Genomic DNA, 21,172 nt, shown 5'->3' on the forward strand with positions numbered 1-21,172 from the left:
ATAGAATGATGACTGCTGACATAACTGAAGTTGAATTAAAAGCTGCAATTAGTAGGCTTAAATTAAGCAAGTCACCAGGATCAGATGGGTATATGGCAGAGTGGTACAAAGAATTTAAAAATGAGTTAATTCCTGTTTTACTCTCCACACTGAACTGGGTTCTAAAAAAGGCACAAATGCCACCCAGTTGGATAATCTCAGCTATACTGAAAGAAGGCAAGGATAAAATGGAATGCGGGTCATTTAGACCAATATCCTTTCTTAATGTAGATTATAGATTATTTACCTCCATGGCCAAACGATTAGAGGAGCTTCTACCCATACTGATACGTAACAATCAGACAGGTTTTATACGACGCCAGACTCAAGACAATATACGAAGGACACGTCACATTATGGATCATATACAAAAAAATAAAATTGAAGCAATAGTGGTAAGTGTGGATGCTGAAAAAGCATTTGATTTGGTTAATTGGAATTTTCTTTACAGAGTTTTACATAGATTTGGTTTCCAAGACACAATTATTAAAACTATACAGACACTATATGACAATCCTACTGCTCGGATTAAAATCAATGGATATTTATCAAATAGTCTTACCCTAGAAAGGGGCACGAGACAGGGTTGTGCATGGTCACCACTACTCTTCGCATTATATCTGGAACTATTAGCTTAATACATCAGACAAAATGAAGATATGAGGGGAATTACTATTAAAGGGACAGAGCATAAATTGGCTTGTTATGCGGATGACATTTTGATCTATCTAGGGCTATCAACATACTCTTTACCTAAATTGATGCAATCCTTTGAATGAGCAAGTGCAACAGGCAGTGAAGAGGGCAAATGGAATGTTGGCCTTTGTTACAAGGGGAATTGAGTACAAGAGCAAGGATGTCCTTTTGAATTTGTACAGGGTCCTGGTGAGACCACACCTGGAATATTGTGTACAGTTTTGGTCTCCAGGTTTAAGGAAGGACATTCTGGCAATTGAGGAAGTGCAGCGTAGATTCACTAGGTTGATTCCTGGGATGGCAGGGCTGTCTTACGCAGAGAGATTGGAGAGATTGGGCTTGTACACGCTGGAATTGAGGAGATTGAGAGGGGATCTGATTAAAACATTTAAGATAATTAAAGGATTTGATAGGATTGAGGCAGGAAATATGTTCCAGATGTTGGGAGAGTCCAGTACCAGAGGGCATGGATTGAGAATAAGAGGTCAGTTATTTAAAACAGAGTTGAGGAAGAGCTTCTTCTCCCAGAGAGTTGTGGAGGTGTGGAATGCACTGCCTCGGAAGACGGTGGAGGCCAATTCTCTGGATGCTTTCAAGAAGGAGCTGGATAGATATCTGATGGATAGGGGAATCAAGGGATATGGGGACAAGGCAGGGACTGGGTATTGATAGTGAATGATCAGCCATGATTTCAGAATGGCGGTGCAGACTCGAGGGGCCGAATGGTCGACTTCTGCACCTATTGTCTATTGTCTAATATGGTCAATTATCAGGATACAAGATCAACATACATAAAACCTAATTACTTTCATATTACTATAGCCCACCAAGAGAAATTGAAAGTCGGTACCCCTGGGCATGGCACACAGAGTCTTTCAAATATTTGGGCATCATTATGCCAAAAGATTTGGCAAAATTATCAGAATGTAATTATCAGCCTTTATATAAAACAATTAAGGAAGATGTGGCAAGATGGAGCCTGATTCCTTTTTTCAGTCTCAGTTCAAGGATTGAATCTATTAAAATGAATATACTGCCCAGACTGTTATATCTCTTTCAGACCCTACCAATAGAGAGTAATCAAAATCAATTCAATGAATGGAACAAAATGTTATCAAGGTATATTTGGCAGGGTAAATGGCCTAGAGTTTGTCTCAAAACTTTACAATTAGCAAAGGAAAAGGGGGGATGGGGCCTACCTTTTTCTTAGAGATTATTATTTTGCAGCACAGTTGAGAGCTGTGATATGTTGGTGCAACCCATCATATGACGCTCAATGGAAAAACATTGAGGAGCTGGTACTTCCCATCCCCATACAAGCAATTTTGGCTGATAACAACCTACAAAGGTACATAAATACTATTGATAACCCATGGGTGAAATTGGCTCTTAAAATATGGAAAACTACTATAAAAGAATATAATCTAGAGGGAGATATCATAATTCTTAAATGGTGTGCATATGACTCAGATTTTACACCAAATAAATTGGATGCTAGATTCAAGGACTGGACAACTAAAGGAATAACAGTTCTTTGCAACATAATGAAAGAAGGAACACTGTTCAGTTTTGAAATGCTTAAAGTGAAACACTTATTAGAAAAACAAGATTTTTATTGGTATTTACAGATGTGACAATATGTTAATAAGACGCTTAAAAATGTAACCAAGGCAAGTACATGCTTGATAGAGCTCTTTAGAAAAGCATATAATTCAGATAATGGTAGTAGAATCATTTCAAGCATGTATAAGGGGTTGTCAAATCTTAAAACACATTCCACTTCATACATTAAAACAAAATGGGAGAAGGAAGGAGGGATAATTATATCTGAGGAAGAATGGACAACAATATGGAGATATCAATGGAAGTGTACCAATTCACAGAAATGGAGGGAGTTTGGATGGAAAAACTTGATAAGATATTTTATTACACCCTCTCAGAAATCCCATTATGTTAGTAACCTCCCTGTTTGCTGGAGAAATTATGGAAATCAAAATGCAAATCATTATTATATTTTTTGGGACTGCCCTGTTATTAAAAACTATTGGAGGGGGATACACAATGCCCTACAAGACATCTTTAAATGTGAAATACCCTTAGAGAGTAAGACCATATATTTTGGATATATACCTCAAGAATGGTTAAAAAGAGATAAATATTTAATGAATATACTGTTGGTGGCTGGTAAAAAGACTCTTACTAGGAAATGGTTATCACAGGAGAGCCCAACTTTAAATACATGGATGGAAATTACAATGGACATTTACAAAATGGAGAAGATAACAGCATCTGTTAATCATAAGCTGGAACAATTTGATTCATACTGGGAAAAATGGTTTAACTACATAATGCCTCAAAGGCCTGATTTTATTTTCCCAAATCAATGAATCTGGTGTAAAAAAAAAGATCACTCCCTACTTGTACATAGTTCTTTCCTTTTGCTTGTTTTTTCTCTCCACTCTTTTCTATAGGTGTATACCTCAGATAAATACTTTGTGGAGATTTGTGATATATATGATTATATGATATATATGTACAATGTCTGAAATACATCTTATGGAAATGTTTGATGATGAACTTCAATAAAAATAATTACAAAAAAAAAGGAATGGGGAAGGATAGTCTTATAGAACGGTGAGCATCTTTGTGAAGACCACAGCACCTTCTGTAATGGGATACTATAGCAAAAAAATCAATTCCATAAAATTCTCTTATGTTAGAAGACATAAAAAATGAAAGTCAGAAGTTGACCAGAATATATTGCTATTAAAGTGAATGTAGAAATTTCCAGTTGGTATGTTACTTTGGCAATTAGTTCTCACAGAAGAGAGTTGGATACAACTTTAAAGATGTGGCTCACTCCAAAGATTATCCACTGATTAATAGTTACTGTACCTAAAACACAACCTTTCAAGTTCTGGCTTTACTTGCTTTATTCTTACCTGCCTTTTGGTTCGTCTCCTTTTGACCTTGTCAGGAATTTCCTGCCATGAATTGTCATCAGAGAAGCACCCTGAAATGATTCATGATTAAAATACAGGTAAAAATACATCGGCACTGCAAAAAGCAGTGCATGCTTGATGAGATTTCCTTTTATGTCTTTGGAATCAGAGTCATAAAAAAGAAGCCTTGTGCTAATATTACGAACAAGAGAAAATCTGCAGATGCTGGAAATCAAAGTAATACACACAACATTTTCTGTGTATTACTTGTGCTAATATTATTTTGTGACTGCACATGTTGGGCCATAAGTATTGTGCTGTGTGTGACTATAGGTTGTGTGTTTTGCACCTTCACCCCAGAAGAGTGATGTTTTGTTTGCTATACATGTGTATGGTTGAATGACAATAAACTTGAACTTGAACTGTAATTGGTTTTCAGAACTGTGCCCAAGTTAGTAGTCTCTGATCTGGGAGATTAGGACTCTATGGAACTTGTTGCCACAAGCGGCTGTGGAGGTCAAGTCATTGGGTGCATTTAAGGCAGAGATAGATAGGTTCTAGATTAGCCAGGGCATCAAAGGGTATGGGGTGAAGGCAGGGGAGTGGGGATGACTAGAAGAATTGGATCAGCCCATGATTAAATGGCCTACTTCAGCTCCTATATCTTATGGTCTTATGGACTCACTGTCTTAGATTAAAATGACACCGTGCATTCTTAGCATAATATATGCGTGGATACAATATTCAGACAGCATACTGCCTTTAAGTTCCCTGTGGTATTTTCTCCCTTATTTTATACTGTTCCATGATTCATCACTTCCATTTGTGCATTAAAGGTAGTCTTAAGTTTGGAAATAATATACCAAAACAATGAAAGTGTTTCCTTTTAGGAACAAAATCTTGATAGAATTTGTTGTTAAGTATCAGGCTTTAAACATTAGAATATAATGGTTATCATATATATGCATAATATAATGTGAATAATGCAAATCAAAACAATTGCAGATGCTGGAAAATTAAAATAAAAACAGAAAATGCTGGAAACACTCAGCAGGTTAGGCCAAATCAAGAAGAGAAACTGAGTTAAAGTTTTAGGTCAAGGATCTTTTGCCCAAACTTTAAGCACTAGCCCTGTTCCTTCTTACAGATACTGCCTGACTTGCTGAGTATTTCTGGAATTTTCTCCTTTCATAATATGCATAATTTCCACTTCAAATAATGCAGTGAAATGGACAATTGTGTTTTAAAACAACAGATAATCTGAAATAATTAGAAACACATATCAAGAGAGATATAAAAAGGCTGCTAAATTCATTTCAATTGCTGTTACACCATCTGGTATAATCAAAAAAATGAAACACTACCCACTTAGCTCAGGACAGAGTGGAAGCTGCAAGTAAGAGTATTCCCCTGCATCTACTGCCCTTGTCCCTCTTACTAATAGAGTTTGTGGGCTTGTAAAATGAAACCTCTATGTGAACAAAATACTACATACAGTGAATTTAAAAGGTAAACACAAGGAAATCTGCAGATGCTGGAAATTCAAGCAACACACACAAAATGCTGGTGGAACGCAGCTGGCCTGGCAGCATCTATAGGGAGAAGCGCTGTCAATGTTTTGGGCCGAGACCCTTCATCAGGACTAACTGAAAGGAAAGATAGTTAGAGATTTGAAAGGGGGAGGGGGAAATGCGAAATAATAGGAGAAGACTGGAGGGGGTGGGGTGAAGCTAAGACCTGGAAAGGTGATTGGCGTAAGTGATACCGAGCTGGAGAAGGGAAAGGATCATGGGACAGGAGGCCTAGGGAGAAAGAAAGGGGGAGGGGAGCACCAGAGGGAGATGGAGAACAGGCAGAGTAATGGGCAGAAAGAGAGGAAAAAAAAGGAGGGGGGAGAAAGCTAAATATATCAGGGATGGGATAAGAAGGGGAGGAGGGGCATTAACAGAAGGTAGAGAAGTCAATGTTCATGCCATCAGGTTGGAGGCTACCCAGCCGGTATATAAGGTGTTGTTCCTCCAACCTGAGTGTGGCTTCATCTTGACAGTAGAGGAGGCCATGGATAGACATATCAGATTGGGAATGGGATGTGGAATTAAAATGTGTGGCCACTGGAGATCCTGCTTTCTCTGGCGGACAGAGCGTAGGTGTTCAGTGAAATGGTTTCACCATTGTGTTGGGTCTCACCAATATATAAAAGGCCACACCAGGAGCACCGGACGCAGTATACCACACCAGCCGACTTGCAGGTGAAGTGTCGCCTCACCTGGAAGGACTGTCTGGGGCCCTGAGTGGTGGTGAGGGAGGAAGTGTAAGGGCAGGTGTAGCACTTGTTCCGCTTACAAGGATAAGTGCCAGGAGGGAGATCAGTGGGAAGGGATGAGGGGGACAAGTGGACAAGGGAGTTACGTAGGGAGCGATCCCTGCGGAAAGGAGAAAGAGGGGGGAGGGAAAGATGTGCTTGGTAGTGGGATCCCGTTGGAGGTGGCGGAAGTTACAGAGAATTATACGCTGGATCCGGAGGCTGGTGGGTGGTAGGTGAGGACAAGGGGAACCCTATCCCAAGTGGAGTGGCGGGCGGATGGGGTGAGGGCAGATGTGCAGGAAATGGGAGAGATGCGTTTGAGAGCAGATTAAATGGTGGAAGAAGGGAAGCCCCTTTGTTTAAAAAAGGAAGACATCTCCTTCATCCTGGAATGAAAAGCCTCATCCTGAGAGCACTCAGGATTTTTATATATCGGTGAGACCTGAAGCAGACTGGGAAACCATTTCGCTAAACACCTACACTCTGTCCGCCAGAGAAAGCAGGATCTCCCAGTGGCCACACATTTTAATTCTACATCCCATTCCCATTCTGATATGCCTATCCATGGCCTCCTCTGCTGTCAAAATGAAGCCACACTCAGGTTGGAGGACCAACACCTTATATACCGGCTGGGTAGCCTCCAACCTGATGGCATGAACATTGACTTCTCTAACTTCTGTTAATGCCCCTCCTCCCCTTCTTAACCCATTCCTGATATACTTAGCTTCCCTCCCCCCTCCTTTTTTTTCTCTCTCTGCCCATCACTCTGCCTGTTCTCCATCTCCCTCTGGTGCTCCCCTCCCCCTTTCTTTCTCCCTAGGCTTCCCATCCCATGATCTTTTCCCTTCTCCAGCTCTGTATCCCTTTCGCCAATCACCTTTCCGGCTCTCAACTTCACCTCACCCCCTCCAGTCTTCTCCTATCATTTCACATTTTCCCCTCCCCCTCCTACTTTCAATTACCTTACTATCTTTCCTTTCAGTTAGTCCAGATGAAGAGTCTCAGCCCGAAACGTCGACAGCACTTCTCGCTATAGATGCTGCCTGACCTGCTGCGTTCCACCAGCATTTTGTGTGTGTTACTACATACAGTGGTCAGCTTGCATTTTGTCCCACTTTGTATCAATTGTCTGACTCAAGTGAAGTAGAGTGCATAATAGATGAATGAGCATTCCTTACCAAATGATGTACATCCCAGAGGGATATCAAGACCAGGAGATCTGTACACAATATGAGATTGCTCTTCATGCTGTATGTGAAAGAAGAACAGTAAAATTACATTTAAACAGTGTCGAACATTCTAAATTAACATACCACTTGATTAATCCCCACATTTTTGCACATAATTGAGACTGCTTCTACTTATATTATTAAACTTTCATATAGTCTGGAGAGAAATGCTGTGCCAAATGATCAAGGGTCATTTTCTGTGCAATTTAACGTAACGTTATAGGATAAGGGTTTCTACTGTTTCACTCATTCATCCATTGTAATGATACAAGTTGAATAGTAATATAATCAGCCACAAGTGTTTGATGACAAAAGCAGTCAAGATATCATAAGAAGCATCCACAGTAAAGAAACTGCACTTACCTACTGTAACTTATGGAAATGTGCAAACATGAATGAATAATATTGCAACCCCTTTGATTATTAGTCAACATAATCTAATAGTGAGTGTATTTATCCCCACCAGTTCACGAATCTGATGACTATAGGGTACTAATTGTTCTTAAACCAGGTGATGCGGGATTTAAGGATCTCCTGCCTGATGATAGCAGTGAGAAGAGAGCATGGCCTGGATGATGAGGGTCCTTGATGATGGATGCTGCTTTCTTGTGGCAGCACTCCCTGTAAATGTGCTCAATGGTGGGGAGGGCTTACCTGTGATGAACTGGGTGGTATCCACCACCTTCTGTAGTCTTTTCCATTCCTGGTGTTTCCATACCAGCCACGATGCAATCAGCTCATAACACCGACTGAAATCATATTAACAGTCTACTGCACATGGCGTAAAATAATGTGCAATATCAAATGCATGCAGCACTGATGCTCAAGGAAGAGAAAAGTAATTGTGTGATCTAACACATAAGACCAGCAGACATAGGAGCAGAATTAGGCCATTCAGCCCATCGAGTCTGCTCTGCCATTCCATCATGGCTGACCTATTATCTAATTCCCCTGCCATCTCTCCCTTACTAATCAAGAACCTATCAACCTCCACTTTAAATATACCCAATGACTTGGCTCCATAGCATCTGTGGCAATGAATTCCACAGATTCATAACCCTCGAGCAAACAAAGTTCCTCATCATCTCTGTTCTGTGTGCCACAGTTCCCAAGGAGATGTTGGATTCCTCTTAACTAATTATTGTGCATAATTAATAATTTTGCATAATAATAGTTTCAGTGGACTGGAAAATTGCAAAATCTTTTCTTTATCAATCTTTTTATTAGTTAAAAAAGAGTACATATATATGTAAACAAGAGAATTATCTCAAATATCTATATCAATAAAAATACATATAAAAGGTTAAATAAACATTATCTAGAACATACATAGTATTAATCTAATAGTATGTAATAAAGAATAAGATAATCGATTCTCCTCTTATCATTCCATGGAAAGAATTAAAAAGATAAAGAAACTTTTATAAATTTAATATACATAAAAAAACCCACTAAACAAAAAAAAAACAACAAAAAAGTGAAAAAAAGGAAATTGGGCAGCTCAAACTCAGAGTGAAAGCAAGAAAGAAGAAAAACTTTCTGGTTGAATCCAACATCTCGAGGAGGTAACTGGAAGAGCTATAAATCAAAGCAAATGAAAATATTGAATAAAGGGTTGCCAAGTTTCCTCAAATTTAAAGGATGTATCAAATGTCCAACTTCTTACTTCCTCTAAACTTAAACAGGACATAATGGAAGTAAGCCAATAGAGATCAGTAGGTGGATTAGAGTCCTTCCATTTAAGCAAAATAGTTCTCCTAGCCTGTAAGGTTGTAAAAGCTATCATCTATTGAACAGAAACAGGAATATATCCTTCCTCAATAGAACATTACAGTACAGAAATAGGCCTTTTAATCTTCTTGGCTGTGCCGAACCATTTTTCTGCCTAGTCCCATGACCTGCACCTGGACCATATCCCTCCATACACCTCTCATCCATGTACCTGTCCAAGTTTTTCTTAAATGTTAAAAGTGAGCCCACAATTACCACTTCATCTGGCAGCTCATTCCACACTCCCACCACTCTGTGTGAAGAAGCCCCCTCCCATGCTCCCTTTAAACTTTTCTCCCTTCACCCTTAACCCATGTCCTCTGGTTTTTTTTTCTCCCCTAGCCTCAGTGGAAAAAGCCTGCTTGCATTCACTCTATCTATACCCATCATAATTTTATACACCTCTATCAAATCTCCCCTCATTCTTCTACTCTCCAGGGAATAAAGTCCTAACCTATTCAACCTTTCTCAGTAACTCAGTTTCTCAAGTCCCAGCAACATCCTTGTAAACCTTCTCTGCACTCTTTCAACCTTATTAATATCCTTCCTGTAATTCAGTGACCAAAACTGTACACAATACTCCAAATTCTGCCTCACCATTGCCTTATACAACCTCACCACAACACTCCAATTCTTATACTCAATACTTTGATTTATAAAGGCCGATGTACCAAAAGCTCTCTTTATGACCCTATCTACCTGTGACACCACTTTTAGGGAATCTAGTATCTGTATTCCCAGATCCCTCTGTTCTACTGCACTCCTCAGTGCCCTACCATTTACCTTGTATGTATCATCCAGATCATTGATATAGATGACAAATAGCAATGGACCCAGCACTGATCCCTGTGACACACCACTAGTCACAGGCCTCCACTCAGAGAAGCAATCCTCCACTACCACTCTCTGGCTTCTCCCATCAACTAACCTCCCATACGGGACCTTGTCAAAGGCCTTACTGAAGTCCATGGCAGACAACATCCACTGACTTCCCTTCATCCACTTCCCTGGTAACCTCCTCAAAAAACTCTAATAGATTTGTTAAACATGACCTACCACGCACAAAGACATGTTGACTCTCCCTAATAAGTCCCTGTCTATCCAAATACTTGTAGATCCTATTTCTTAGTACTCCTTCCAATAATTTACCTACTACCAATGTCAAACTTACTGGCCTATAATTTCCCGGATTACTTTTAGAGCCTTTTTTAAACAACGGAACAACATGAGCTATCCTCCAATCCTCCAGCAGCTCACCCATAGATACCGACATTTTAAATATATCTGCCAGGGTTAGAAACGAGTACAGAAATGGCTTTAAGATCTAAAGGGCGAGACCTTGGGAAAGATTCTAACGGCAGTGGAAAGAAAAAAAAGACTGATCCTTAACATACTGAATTGACTTATGATACGTTATTGGAGTTCTTAAATGAAAAATCTGAAGAACAACGACAAACTTTCAAAGAAGATTTAAAGGCTTTCCAGGATTCTCTGGATAAGATTGATCATGAAGTTAAACAGCATCAAACTTTAATTGCAACTCTGCAAGAGGACGCTCGGAAGCGAGACTTGAAAATCGAGAATCTGGAGCAGAAATTATCTTTGGTGATTAAACAGTTGGAAATACTTAAAGCCAAGAGTGTCGATTTTGAAAATCGATCTAGAAGACAGAACTTATGCATACTTGGTCTCCTGGAAGGTATCGAACAAGGAGACCCCTCGAAGTATTTTGCTCAACTTTTAAAGGATGTGTTCCCTTCTGTATTCCCAGATAGTCCTCCGTTACTTGATCGTGCCCATAGAATTATGCACCGATCACCAAGTTCTTCATCTAAACCACCTGTTGCAATTGTTCGATTTCACTATGTGCATGTTAAAGAGCACCTTATTCATTTGGCTCAGCATTTAGGGATGGTTAAATTGTGAGAATTCTAGTTCCGGCTTGTGGAGGATTTTAGCCCAGAAGTGATGAAGGCACGGCTCACTTTTAAACCTTTGATGTCTGAATGTTACAAGAAAAACCTAAAACCAGCGCCTTTATACTCTGCGAAATTTAGAATCTTGCCTTCAAATGCACCACGGCGTGTTTTTCTCTCCACATCTGATGCTCGAAGCTTTCTGGATGAGAATTATCCTACTGCTTCGGTTTCTCGTCTCTAATAAATGTTTGGTTTTGATAGTTACAAGATAATTTTTGTTTCCAAAACCAGATTTTTCTGGTTATTGGTGTAGGTTTATTTTACATTTTATATTCCTATTAAAGCTTTTCTTTATCAACGTACTAATCTTTTTAATTTACTTACTTTAACCATTGTATTTTATTTTTTGGTCATTATTATTAATTCTCTGATATATATCTTTTTTCATTTTTTTGTGTAACTAAGATGGTGGTTTCTTTTTTAAAATACTTCTTGCCATTTTTTTTGTCTTCTTCTTCCTATAATGCCTTTCTTAACACATCCTAACTTTTATTTGTTCTGGTTTTAACCCGATTTATAAGTTACCAGTGTTCATATTCTTTTTGTTTTCTTTTTACTAGCAATTATATTAAGAAGTCTGTTTTAGCATAGTGTTAATTACTTTTTAGGACTTTGGGTGGATTTTTTTCCTTTATATATTTGGATTCGCCTTCTGGAGACATGGGGGTAGATTTAGTGTCACGCTTTTTTTCCTGGCCTCCTTTAGGCACGGGAGGGTCTTTTTTGTGGGTGGTGGGTGGGGGGATTCTTTCTAATTCTATTTGTCTTTTTATTAGTTTTTCTAGTTTTTTCATTTGGGCTGAAATGTCCGATGTGTTGTCATTTCTGGTTCCTCCACGTATTTTTGTTCCTCTTCCGGGTGCATGAGTTCATGCTTTGGTTAACTCTTTATATACCAAAGGGTTGATTTTAGAAATATGGCTCAGACCATTAATTTTGTCTCTTGGAACACTAAAGGCTTAAACCATCCGATTAAACGGAAAAAGATTTTTAAAGTATTCTAAAGACTGAAAGCACATATTATTTTTGCACAAGAAACTCATGTGAGGAAAGAGGACAATCAAAGTTTTTAAGGTTTTGGAGGGGTTAACAGTACCATTCAAATTCGAATGCCAAAGTAAAAGGAGTTTCAATTTTTATTGATTCCTCTATTACATTTATTCAACACGATATTATTTTGGATCTGAATGGTAGATTTTTGTTAATTACTGGGTTACTTTTTAATACGAAGGTTGCTATAGTTAATGTTTACGCTCCAAACGTGGATTATCCTGATTTCTTTAAGTCTTTATTTACTTCTCTACCTAATCTAAATGAATATATATTAATAATGGGTGGTGACTTCAATTGTTGCTTAAATCCTTTGCTGGATAGATCTATATCCATTCAGACTTTACCAAATAAGTCGGCCACTTATATCAATTCTTTTTTGACTGATACTGGAATTTTCAATATTTGGAGATTTCTACATCCTAAGGACAAAGAGTTTTCATTTTTCCCACATGTCTATCATTCTTACTCGAGAATTGACTACTTTTTCATTGACTCTCATTTTATTCCATCTGTAATTGATTGTAATTATGATGTTATAGCCATCTCTGATCATGCACCAATGAAACTTTCTATTAAATTAATGGACACAGCTCCTAGTACTAAGCAATGGCGATTTGATTCTACCTTACTGCAAGATCCGGATTTCATTAAATTTATAAAGGAACAGATTGATTTCTTCTTTTCAACTAATTCCATGGATGAAATCTCCTGTGGAATACTTTGGGACACTTTTAAAGCATATATACGTGAACGGATTATCTCCTATTCTGTTGGTTTGAGAAAACGTATTAAGAAGAAAACTCTTTTATTGGTTGATAAGATTAAAGAAATTGACAAGAAATATTTGATTGCTCCCAATAAGGAGCTTTACAAACAAAGGGTTGAGCTTCAAATGGAACACAGTTTGTTACATCTTCGATTGAAAATCAATTAATGAAAACCAGAAGATTTTTATATACATAGTGATAAATCGGGCAAACTGTTAGCTAACCAATTGAAGAATGCTTCGGTTAAACGTCAAATTATTAAGATTCGCTAACAGAATGGTGAACTGACAGTTAATCATGATGAGATAAATAAATCTTTTCAAGATTTTTATACCTCCCTGTATCATTCTGAATTTCCTCATGATCATAATACCATGTGTGATATTTTAGGGAAATTGAATTTTCCAAAATTATCATCTGAAGAACTTTTAATATTAGAAACTCCTATTACAGATGCAGAAATTAAAGGTGTTATTTCCTCTATGAATTCCGGGAAAGCACCAGGTCCAGAAGGGTATACAGTGGAATTTTAAAAGTTTTTTTCCTCTAATCTTTCTCCTTGGTTAGGCAGGGTTTTTTGAAGAAGCAATTAGACTAGGTAAACTACCACAATCTTTTTATAGAGCTTCCATTTCTTTAATATTGAAAAAAGATAAAGACCCTACTGACTGTGCATCCTATAGACCAATATCTCTACTGAATGTAGATTCCAAGATCTTTTCCAAGTTATTGGCGACCAGGCTGGAGAAGATATTACCTCAAATTATCTCAGAGGATCAAACTGGTTTTATTAAAAATCGTTATTCTTTTTTCAATATTAGGAGATTATTGAATATTGTTTATACTCCTTCACGCAGTACCTGAGAATGTGTCATTTCATTAGATGTGGAGAAAGCATGTGATAGAGTTGAATGGCCATATTTATTTACTGTGCTTGAGAAGTTTAATTTTAGTCCGACATTTATATCCTAGATTAAATTGATATATCATACTCCAGTAGCCTCGGTTTTTACTAATAATCAAAGATCTCCCTTTTTTCGTTTATTTCGGGGTACCAGGCAAGGCTGTCCTCTTAGTCCATTATTATTTGATATTGCTCTGGAACTTTTGGCAATTGCTATTAGAGAATCACCTAACATTTTTGGCATTACTCGAGGGATAGATATACATAAGTTATCATTATACGCAGATGATCTGTTACTATACATTTCTGATCCTGAGAAATCCATTCCTGCAGTTATATCATTATTGGCTCAGTTTAGTAATTTTTCCAGATATAAATTGAATCTTAATAAGAATGAATTGTTCCCCTTAAATAGACAGGTTCCAATTTATGGAAATTTACCTTTTAAATTAGTTAATGACTTTTTTATATACTTAGGGATTAAAATTACAAAAAATCATAAGGAGTTATTCAAGGTTAATTTTTTACCCTTAATTGATCAGATTAAATGTTTGTTTACTAAATGGTCACCATTGTCTTTATCTCTGATAGGTCGGATTAATGCTATTAAGATGATTATTTTACCCCTTATATATATTTCAAGTGGTACCAATTTTTATTCCAAAATCCTTTTTTGACAATGTTGATTCAAAAATGTCCTCATATATATGGCAGAATAAAAATCCTAGATTGGGTAAAAGATATTTACCGAAGTCAAAGAAGGAAGGTGAATTGGCATTGCCTAATTTTAGATTTTATTATTGGGCAATTAATATTCAATATTTGAATTGTTGGTTAAGGGATCTGGATTTATCTCCTAGCCCTCATTGGGTAAATCTGGAAACTAAATCTGTACAAGTATTTTCTTTGGATTCTATTTTAGGAACTTCGCTTCCCTTTGCTCTTTCTAAATTGCATAAATGAATTGACAATCCGATAGTTAAGTACACTTTACGTATATGGTTTCAATTTCGGAATTTTTTTGGGTTGAATCAGTTTGTTTTAGCAATTCCTATTGTATCCAATTTCTTTTTTCATCCCTCTGTTATGGACCAAGCTTATTCAGCTTGGAAGACTAAAGGTATACTACGATTTTCTGATTTATTTTTGGATAATTGTTTTATGTCTTTTGAACTATTATCTAATAAATATAATTTGCCTAGATCTCATTTTTTTAGATATTTACAGATTAGGAATTTTTTAAACACTGTACTTCCTACCTTTCCAAATCTTGTTTCTTTGGGTACTTTGGAGAAATTGTTAGAACTAAATCCTTTTCAGAAAGGTGTAATATCAAATGTTTACAATATAATTATGAAAATACATTCAGAGGCCTTTTATAAGATTAAAAATGATTGGGAAAGAGAACTTAACCTTACTATCCCTATTGAGAATTGGGATAAAATTCTTCAATTAGTTAATTTATCCTCTATATGTGCTAAACATTCATTGATACAGTTTAAAGTAGTGCACAGGGCTCATATGTCCAAGGATAAATTGGCTCGTTTTTATTACCATATAAATCCTATATGTGACAGATGTCATTCTGAGATAGCTTCTTTAACTCATATGTTTTGGTCATGTCCGCTTTTAAAAAAATATTGGAAAGACATTTTCGATATTATCTCCACAGTATTGAACATTGATTTACACCCTCATCCTATTACTGTAATCTTTGGTTTACCAATGATAGAGTCAATTCATTTATCTTCTTCTGCTTGTCGGATGATTGCATTCCTTACATTAATGGCTAGAAGATCTATTTTGTTGAATTGGAAAGAAATTAATTCCCCCTACCATATTTCATTGGTTTTCTCAAACTATGTTATGTCTAATTTTGGAAAAAATTAGAAGTGTCATATATGACCCTTCTATTAAATTTGAAAAGACTTGGAGGCCATTTATTCAATACTTTCACATGATGTAATTTGACCCTGTTCCAATCCTATTTGTTTTTCCGGTTTTGATAGAATTCAATGCAGACAAGTGCGAGGTTTTGCAGGACCTCGGTAGGAACAATTTGGGTGGGTCTTACACAGTGAACAGTAGGGCACTGAGGAGTGTGGTAGAACAAAGGGATCTGGGAAGAGAGATGCATAATTCACTGAAAGTGGTGCCACAGGTAGATAGGGTCATAAAGAAAGATTTTAGCACATTGGCCTTCATAAATCAATGTATTGAGAACAGGAGATGGGATGTTATGGTGAAGTTGTATAACAGATGAGTGAGGTCAAATTTGAAGTATTCTGCACATTTCTGGTCACCTACCTACACAAAAGGTATCAAAACGATTGAAAGAGTATGAAGAAAATTTACAAGGTTGTTGCTGAGACTTGAGGACCTGAGTTATAGGGAAAGGTTGCATAGGTTTGGACGATATTCCCTTCAGTACAGGCGAATGAAGGGAGAGTTGATAGAGGTATACAAAATTGAGGGGTATAGATAGGATATATGCAGGCAGCCTTTTTCCACTGAGTTTGGGTGTGTCAGTAACTATATATTATGGATGAAAGGGGGAAAGGTAAAATGTTAAAGGGGAACATGAGGGGGAACTTCTTCACTCAGGACATAGTGAGAGTCTGGAATAAGCTGCCAGTGTAAGTCATGGATGCAGCTTTGATTTCAACATTTAAGAGAAATATGTATAGATACATGGACGGGTTGGGTTGAGTACGAAAGGGACAAGTTGCACTTGAATCCGAGAGGGACCAATATCCTTGTGGGCAGGTTTACTAAAGCCGTTGGGAGTGGTTTCAACTAATATGACAGGGGGATGGGAACCAGTAGAATAGAGCTGAGGATGAGCCAGCAGGTTTACAAGCAGATGATGGGTGTAACATGAATGTCAGGAAGGACAAGTCAATGAATGGGTACAAATGCAGACAGAGCAAAGAGTTAAATTGTATCACAGAGGCAAAGTTCAAAAGGGTGAAGAATGCAGGACTGAAGGTGCTCTATCTAAATGCACGTAGTATTCAGAATGAAGTGGATGAACTCATGTCGGAATTAGTGATTGGTCGGTATGATCCAAGAAGCTGAAGCCCTGACCCTTGCATCAGCTTCTCAGCCATGCATTTATTTGCCACATCATCCTGATTCTACCCTCACTGGCATGTGGTACAGGCAGCAAACCAGAAATTATTATCCTGGAGGTCCTGCTTCTCAGCTTTCCACCTTATTCTCTCAATTCTCTTTTCAGGCCCTCTTTGCTTTTCCTTCCTATGTCATTGGTACCAATATGTACCAAGACATCTGGCTGTTCTCCCTGCCTCTCCAAAATATTGTGGATGCAATCTGAGACATCCCCGATTCTGGCACCTGGGAGGCAACATACCATCAGGGTGTCCTGTTCATGTCCACAGAATCTCCTGTCTGTTCCCCTCACTATCAAGTCCCCTATCACTATCGCTCCCTTCTTCTCTCTCTTTCCCTTTCCCTTTTGCACCACAGCCCCATGCTTAATGCCTGTAACCCGGTTGCTGTGGCGTTCTCCCAGGAGGTTATCCCCCACAGCAGTATCTAAAATAATATTATTGACAGGAATGTCCACGGGGTGCTCTGCGCTAACCGCCTATTTCCATTTCCCTTGACAGTCACCCAGCTACTCACCTCCTGCAAATTTGGGGTGACTACCTCCTTGTAACTCTGATCGATTATCTCCTCACTCTCCCATACAAGCCGAAGGTCATCACATGCTGCAAGTCTTCCCTCTCCACGCCACCGATGTTGTCCAAGGGAAGGGCAAGGGCTGATACAGATTGGCACTGGCGTTGTCGCAGAGCAATGTGTGGTTAAGTGCCTTGCTCAAGGACACAACATGCTGCCTTAGCTGAGGCTCGAACTAGTGACCTTCAGATCACCAGACCAACGCCTTAACCACTTGGTCTTGCGCCAACACACAGTGTGACAAAAAGATGAGGGAGGAACTTTTTGAAGCAATGGGGTGAATTGTGATAAGACTGAAAATTCATATAGAAGTGTATAACTTTCCCAATGAATGAAAAGAAGCACCTACAGAAAACCCATGTGTTCACAGGAAGAACGTGCAAACTTCACATATTGTATTTAGCACTGGGCTCAATGGAGTGATGAGGCAGCTGCTTTACCCACTGTGCCACTGTGCTAACACAAAAGATCTTGAACAAGTTAACACTTCCCTTAGTATGGCAAAGGAATTTGATAAGATTATTTAAAAGGATACCAATAGTGGTTCAGCATTTTTTGTGGGTCTCTGTCTGTATAATGAGCTGGTATAAAACTGGAATGGCTTTAAACCATTGTGAGAATGGAAACAGTATGGAGAGAGGAGGTCTTACTTCCACCGGAATGTTGTAGGATCCCCTAACCCTAAGGTACCCTAACCCTAACCCTAATGAGAATGTTGTAGGATCTCTGCCTTACAATCAGACTCATATAATCACAATAAACAGTACATCACAGCAAGAACTAATGTTTGGTAATGGTACCTTAATTGAGAAGCATAACTGAAGATAATTTTAAATAGATTAGATATAACAATTTATAAGTGTTTTTATCCCTCACAGTCTGACCTCTTCTATGCATCCCAAATGTCAGATCTAAAGCAAACCTCCTGCAAACCGTTGCCATTAACAGGCAGTGTAGCAGTTTGCTCATTCATGGTTCCAGGCCATGTCATTATAACTTATTCTCCATCTCTATGCTGATTACTGATCATAAGCTAAAACCCTGTTAATCTTCCCCAGGGGCAACAAGAGTACTTTGGCATCCTTATATGATTCATCAGCCTATTGCCTGGATTGTGGATAGTGGACCACAAAAGGAAAAAAATACATTTATAAAGTGTTTTTTATCTCCCCAAGATGTCCAAAAAAAAGAGCTCAGGGGTAAATCTGAAGAGCTTTCACTAATATAATGATGAAAATATAGCAGGGATTATGTACATAACACAGTCCCACTTGTGATAATGGTCAAATATCTGTTCTTGTGATGGTAATCAATATCAGACAAGGACCAGGGAGAACTCTTCAAAATCTACCTGAGAAACCAAACTCTACTCACAATGCAGTGAGCCCAGTTCCTCTAAAAGACAACAGCTCTGGCATTGTAGCACCCTTGTACTACTGCAGTCAAGTATAAGCCATGTCTCTGTATTGGAACTTCAACACACAACATTCTGGCACAGAGGGCTGCCAAATGAGTCATAGCACTTTGAGGAGGAGGAATGATACAGTTTAATCTCACAGCTTTTTCGATAGTGGTTAAAAGGCCTTATAAATTGAGGATGCAAGGTGGATTTTGTTGTTGAGTGAATGGAGTCAATTATGGAAAGTACTGGTAGATACAAAGCAGCTTCTTTATTTGACAACACAAGGTACAGCAGGCATCAAATGGAGATGCTTTCGATTGAAAGGTCTGGCTGGTCCAACATGGGGCTTGATATTTTATGTGCCAAACATCAAAGGACAATTCCATATTTACAATGGATGGACAATACTTTCTTTGAAACTTCTCACCTCCCAATTCGCACACTCACCACAGACAACCAAATGAATTTTAATCAGCATTGTCTGCTCTGGATTCATGGCTTTTAGGAACTCATTGTTCAGAGCTGCACTCCAAACTAAATTCACAATACATATTCAGATGTGAAGACTGGTAGCCAATGTAATTTGCAAAATGTAAATGTACTAAATTAGTGGTCGCCAACTCATTGCTTGCGATCAACTGGTCGATCTTTGAGTCTTTCTCAGTAGATCCCGAAAAAAAGAAAAATAAATACATAAATACTGCTAAGAGATTGTTTCTGGGTTGCTGGGTTTTAGTTCCGTTCTTTCTGCCCAGTGCACATGTGTGTAGCTCCCCCACCACATGACTACACAGTGTACTTCAGTGGTCCCCAACCACTGGGCCACGAGGAAACGATATGATTCGGCAATATGAAACAATATGAGTCAGCTGCACCTTTCCTCATTCCCTGTCACGCCCACTGTTGAACTTGAATGTACGTGAGATTATCACTATCACTATACACAGTGATACCCTCGTGCCAGGGATCACTGGTTGGCCTGGCGCGGCCGGCGGGAAGTGCTGATGCTACTGGCCCTGAGTGTGGACAGATGGGCGCCGCCTCTAAACCCATTTACCACACCGAATGTTCATGGGGAACCTGGAGCTAAAATATTCACAGACGACCTAATTCGGGCTCAGGGTTTTATAAGTAGTAGAGCAGCTACCTCGCTGTGATCTACTGAAAGTCATCTCTCGAGCCAAGCTTTTGCTGGCCGATAGATCCTACGGGGGGGAGGGGGGCGGGTGCGTGCCCTGTCGAACTCACTCACTCGGTCGGTCGCTCTCTCCAGACTGCGACTGCCGTGGCCCTGGCACAGAGACCTCCGGCCCTTACCTTGTCTTTTCACCCCACCTATGACCAGCCACACCTGGCCAAGGCATCTAGCAGCGGGCGGGTGGGAGGCTGTCTAATGAGGCAATGAAGCCCTCAAAACTGCTTCAGCACCTTGAGTCCAAACACCCTGTACTTAAAGACAAACCCGTTGAGTTTTTTGAGCGGAAAAAGCGTGAGCAAGCGGGACAGAAGCAAATGCTGAGAGCCACATAAACTAAATTGCGGAATAGACTGGACATAAGGAACCTGCTTTGAGTATCGCTGTATTCCCGTCGTGTTTAACACCTCCACCCCCGTCAGCCGGTCTGCAAGAATATTGTCAATATTAAACCAGTCCACGGTGCAAAAAAGGGTGGTGACCCCTGGTGTACATACATTATTTCTGCTTCCGGGTTGTGGGTTTTACTTCCGGTCTTTTCTGCCCAGTGCACATGCATGTGACTAACTGATTTAGTAGGTCGATCTTGCCTTTCACAAAGGCCAAGGTAGGGCATCTTGGGCTTAAAAAGGTTGCTAACCACTATGCTAAACCCAAAATAGCTCCAACAGGTCTCATATAAATTTCTATAACAAACAAAATTGTTCAAGCAAACTGTTACCCACTTTAATCTGCCTTGGCTGTACAAGCCTTGAGGACAGATTCCAGCAAACTGCAACCTTTTCTAGTACAGTCAATTATGGAGCATACTGTAATGAAAGTCACTTTCATTGATTTAAACCTAAAAGTCATTCCGTTTGCAAATGATCCATTAGAAGTTATAAAATATAAATCACCCAAGGGGAATTGAATAATCTCACTAAGAACCATTCTACACGTCTTTTTGTTGCACAGCCTCATTTTATTAACCTCTGGAAATCTTTACAAAGGTTCATTGATCTGAACAATCATAGAAGCAGCTAATTTAGTTAAGCTATAACCAGGCCAGCATGGAAGTTTAGCAAGTATCTCCTCATTGATCCAAACCTAATTTAATAAGTGACAGAAATTCAGTAAAGATATAGGAAAACCTCCTGTGAGCTGTGTGCAGATCCGTCTTAAGACCAGAAGACTGTAAGATATAGGA

General features: G+C 38.8%; 1 protein-coding gene across 1 annotated transcript in view; it reads right to left on the minus strand.

The window, feature by feature from the left end:
* adam11 (ADAM metallopeptidase domain 11) overlaps positions 1 to 21,172 on the minus strand; it is a 365,266-nt gene that overhangs the window by 223,936 nt on the left and 120,158 nt on the right. The window contains exons 7-8 of the mRNA XM_059955670.1: positions 7,161 to 7,230; positions 3,678 to 3,748 (exon numbers count right to left, since the gene is read on the minus strand). Of these exons, the coding sequence (XP_059811653.1) occupies positions 3,678 to 3,748; positions 7,161 to 7,230 (141 nt within the window). The remainder of the gene's footprint in view (positions 1 to 3,677; positions 3,749 to 7,160; positions 7,231 to 21,172) is intronic.

This window comes from Hypanus sabinus, chromosome X1, assembly GCF_030144855.1.
Source record: "Hypanus sabinus isolate sHypSab1 chromosome X1, sHypSab1.hap1, whole genome shotgun sequence".
NCBI lineage: Eukaryota > Metazoa > Chordata > Chondrichthyes > Myliobatiformes > Dasyatidae > Hypanus > Hypanus sabinus.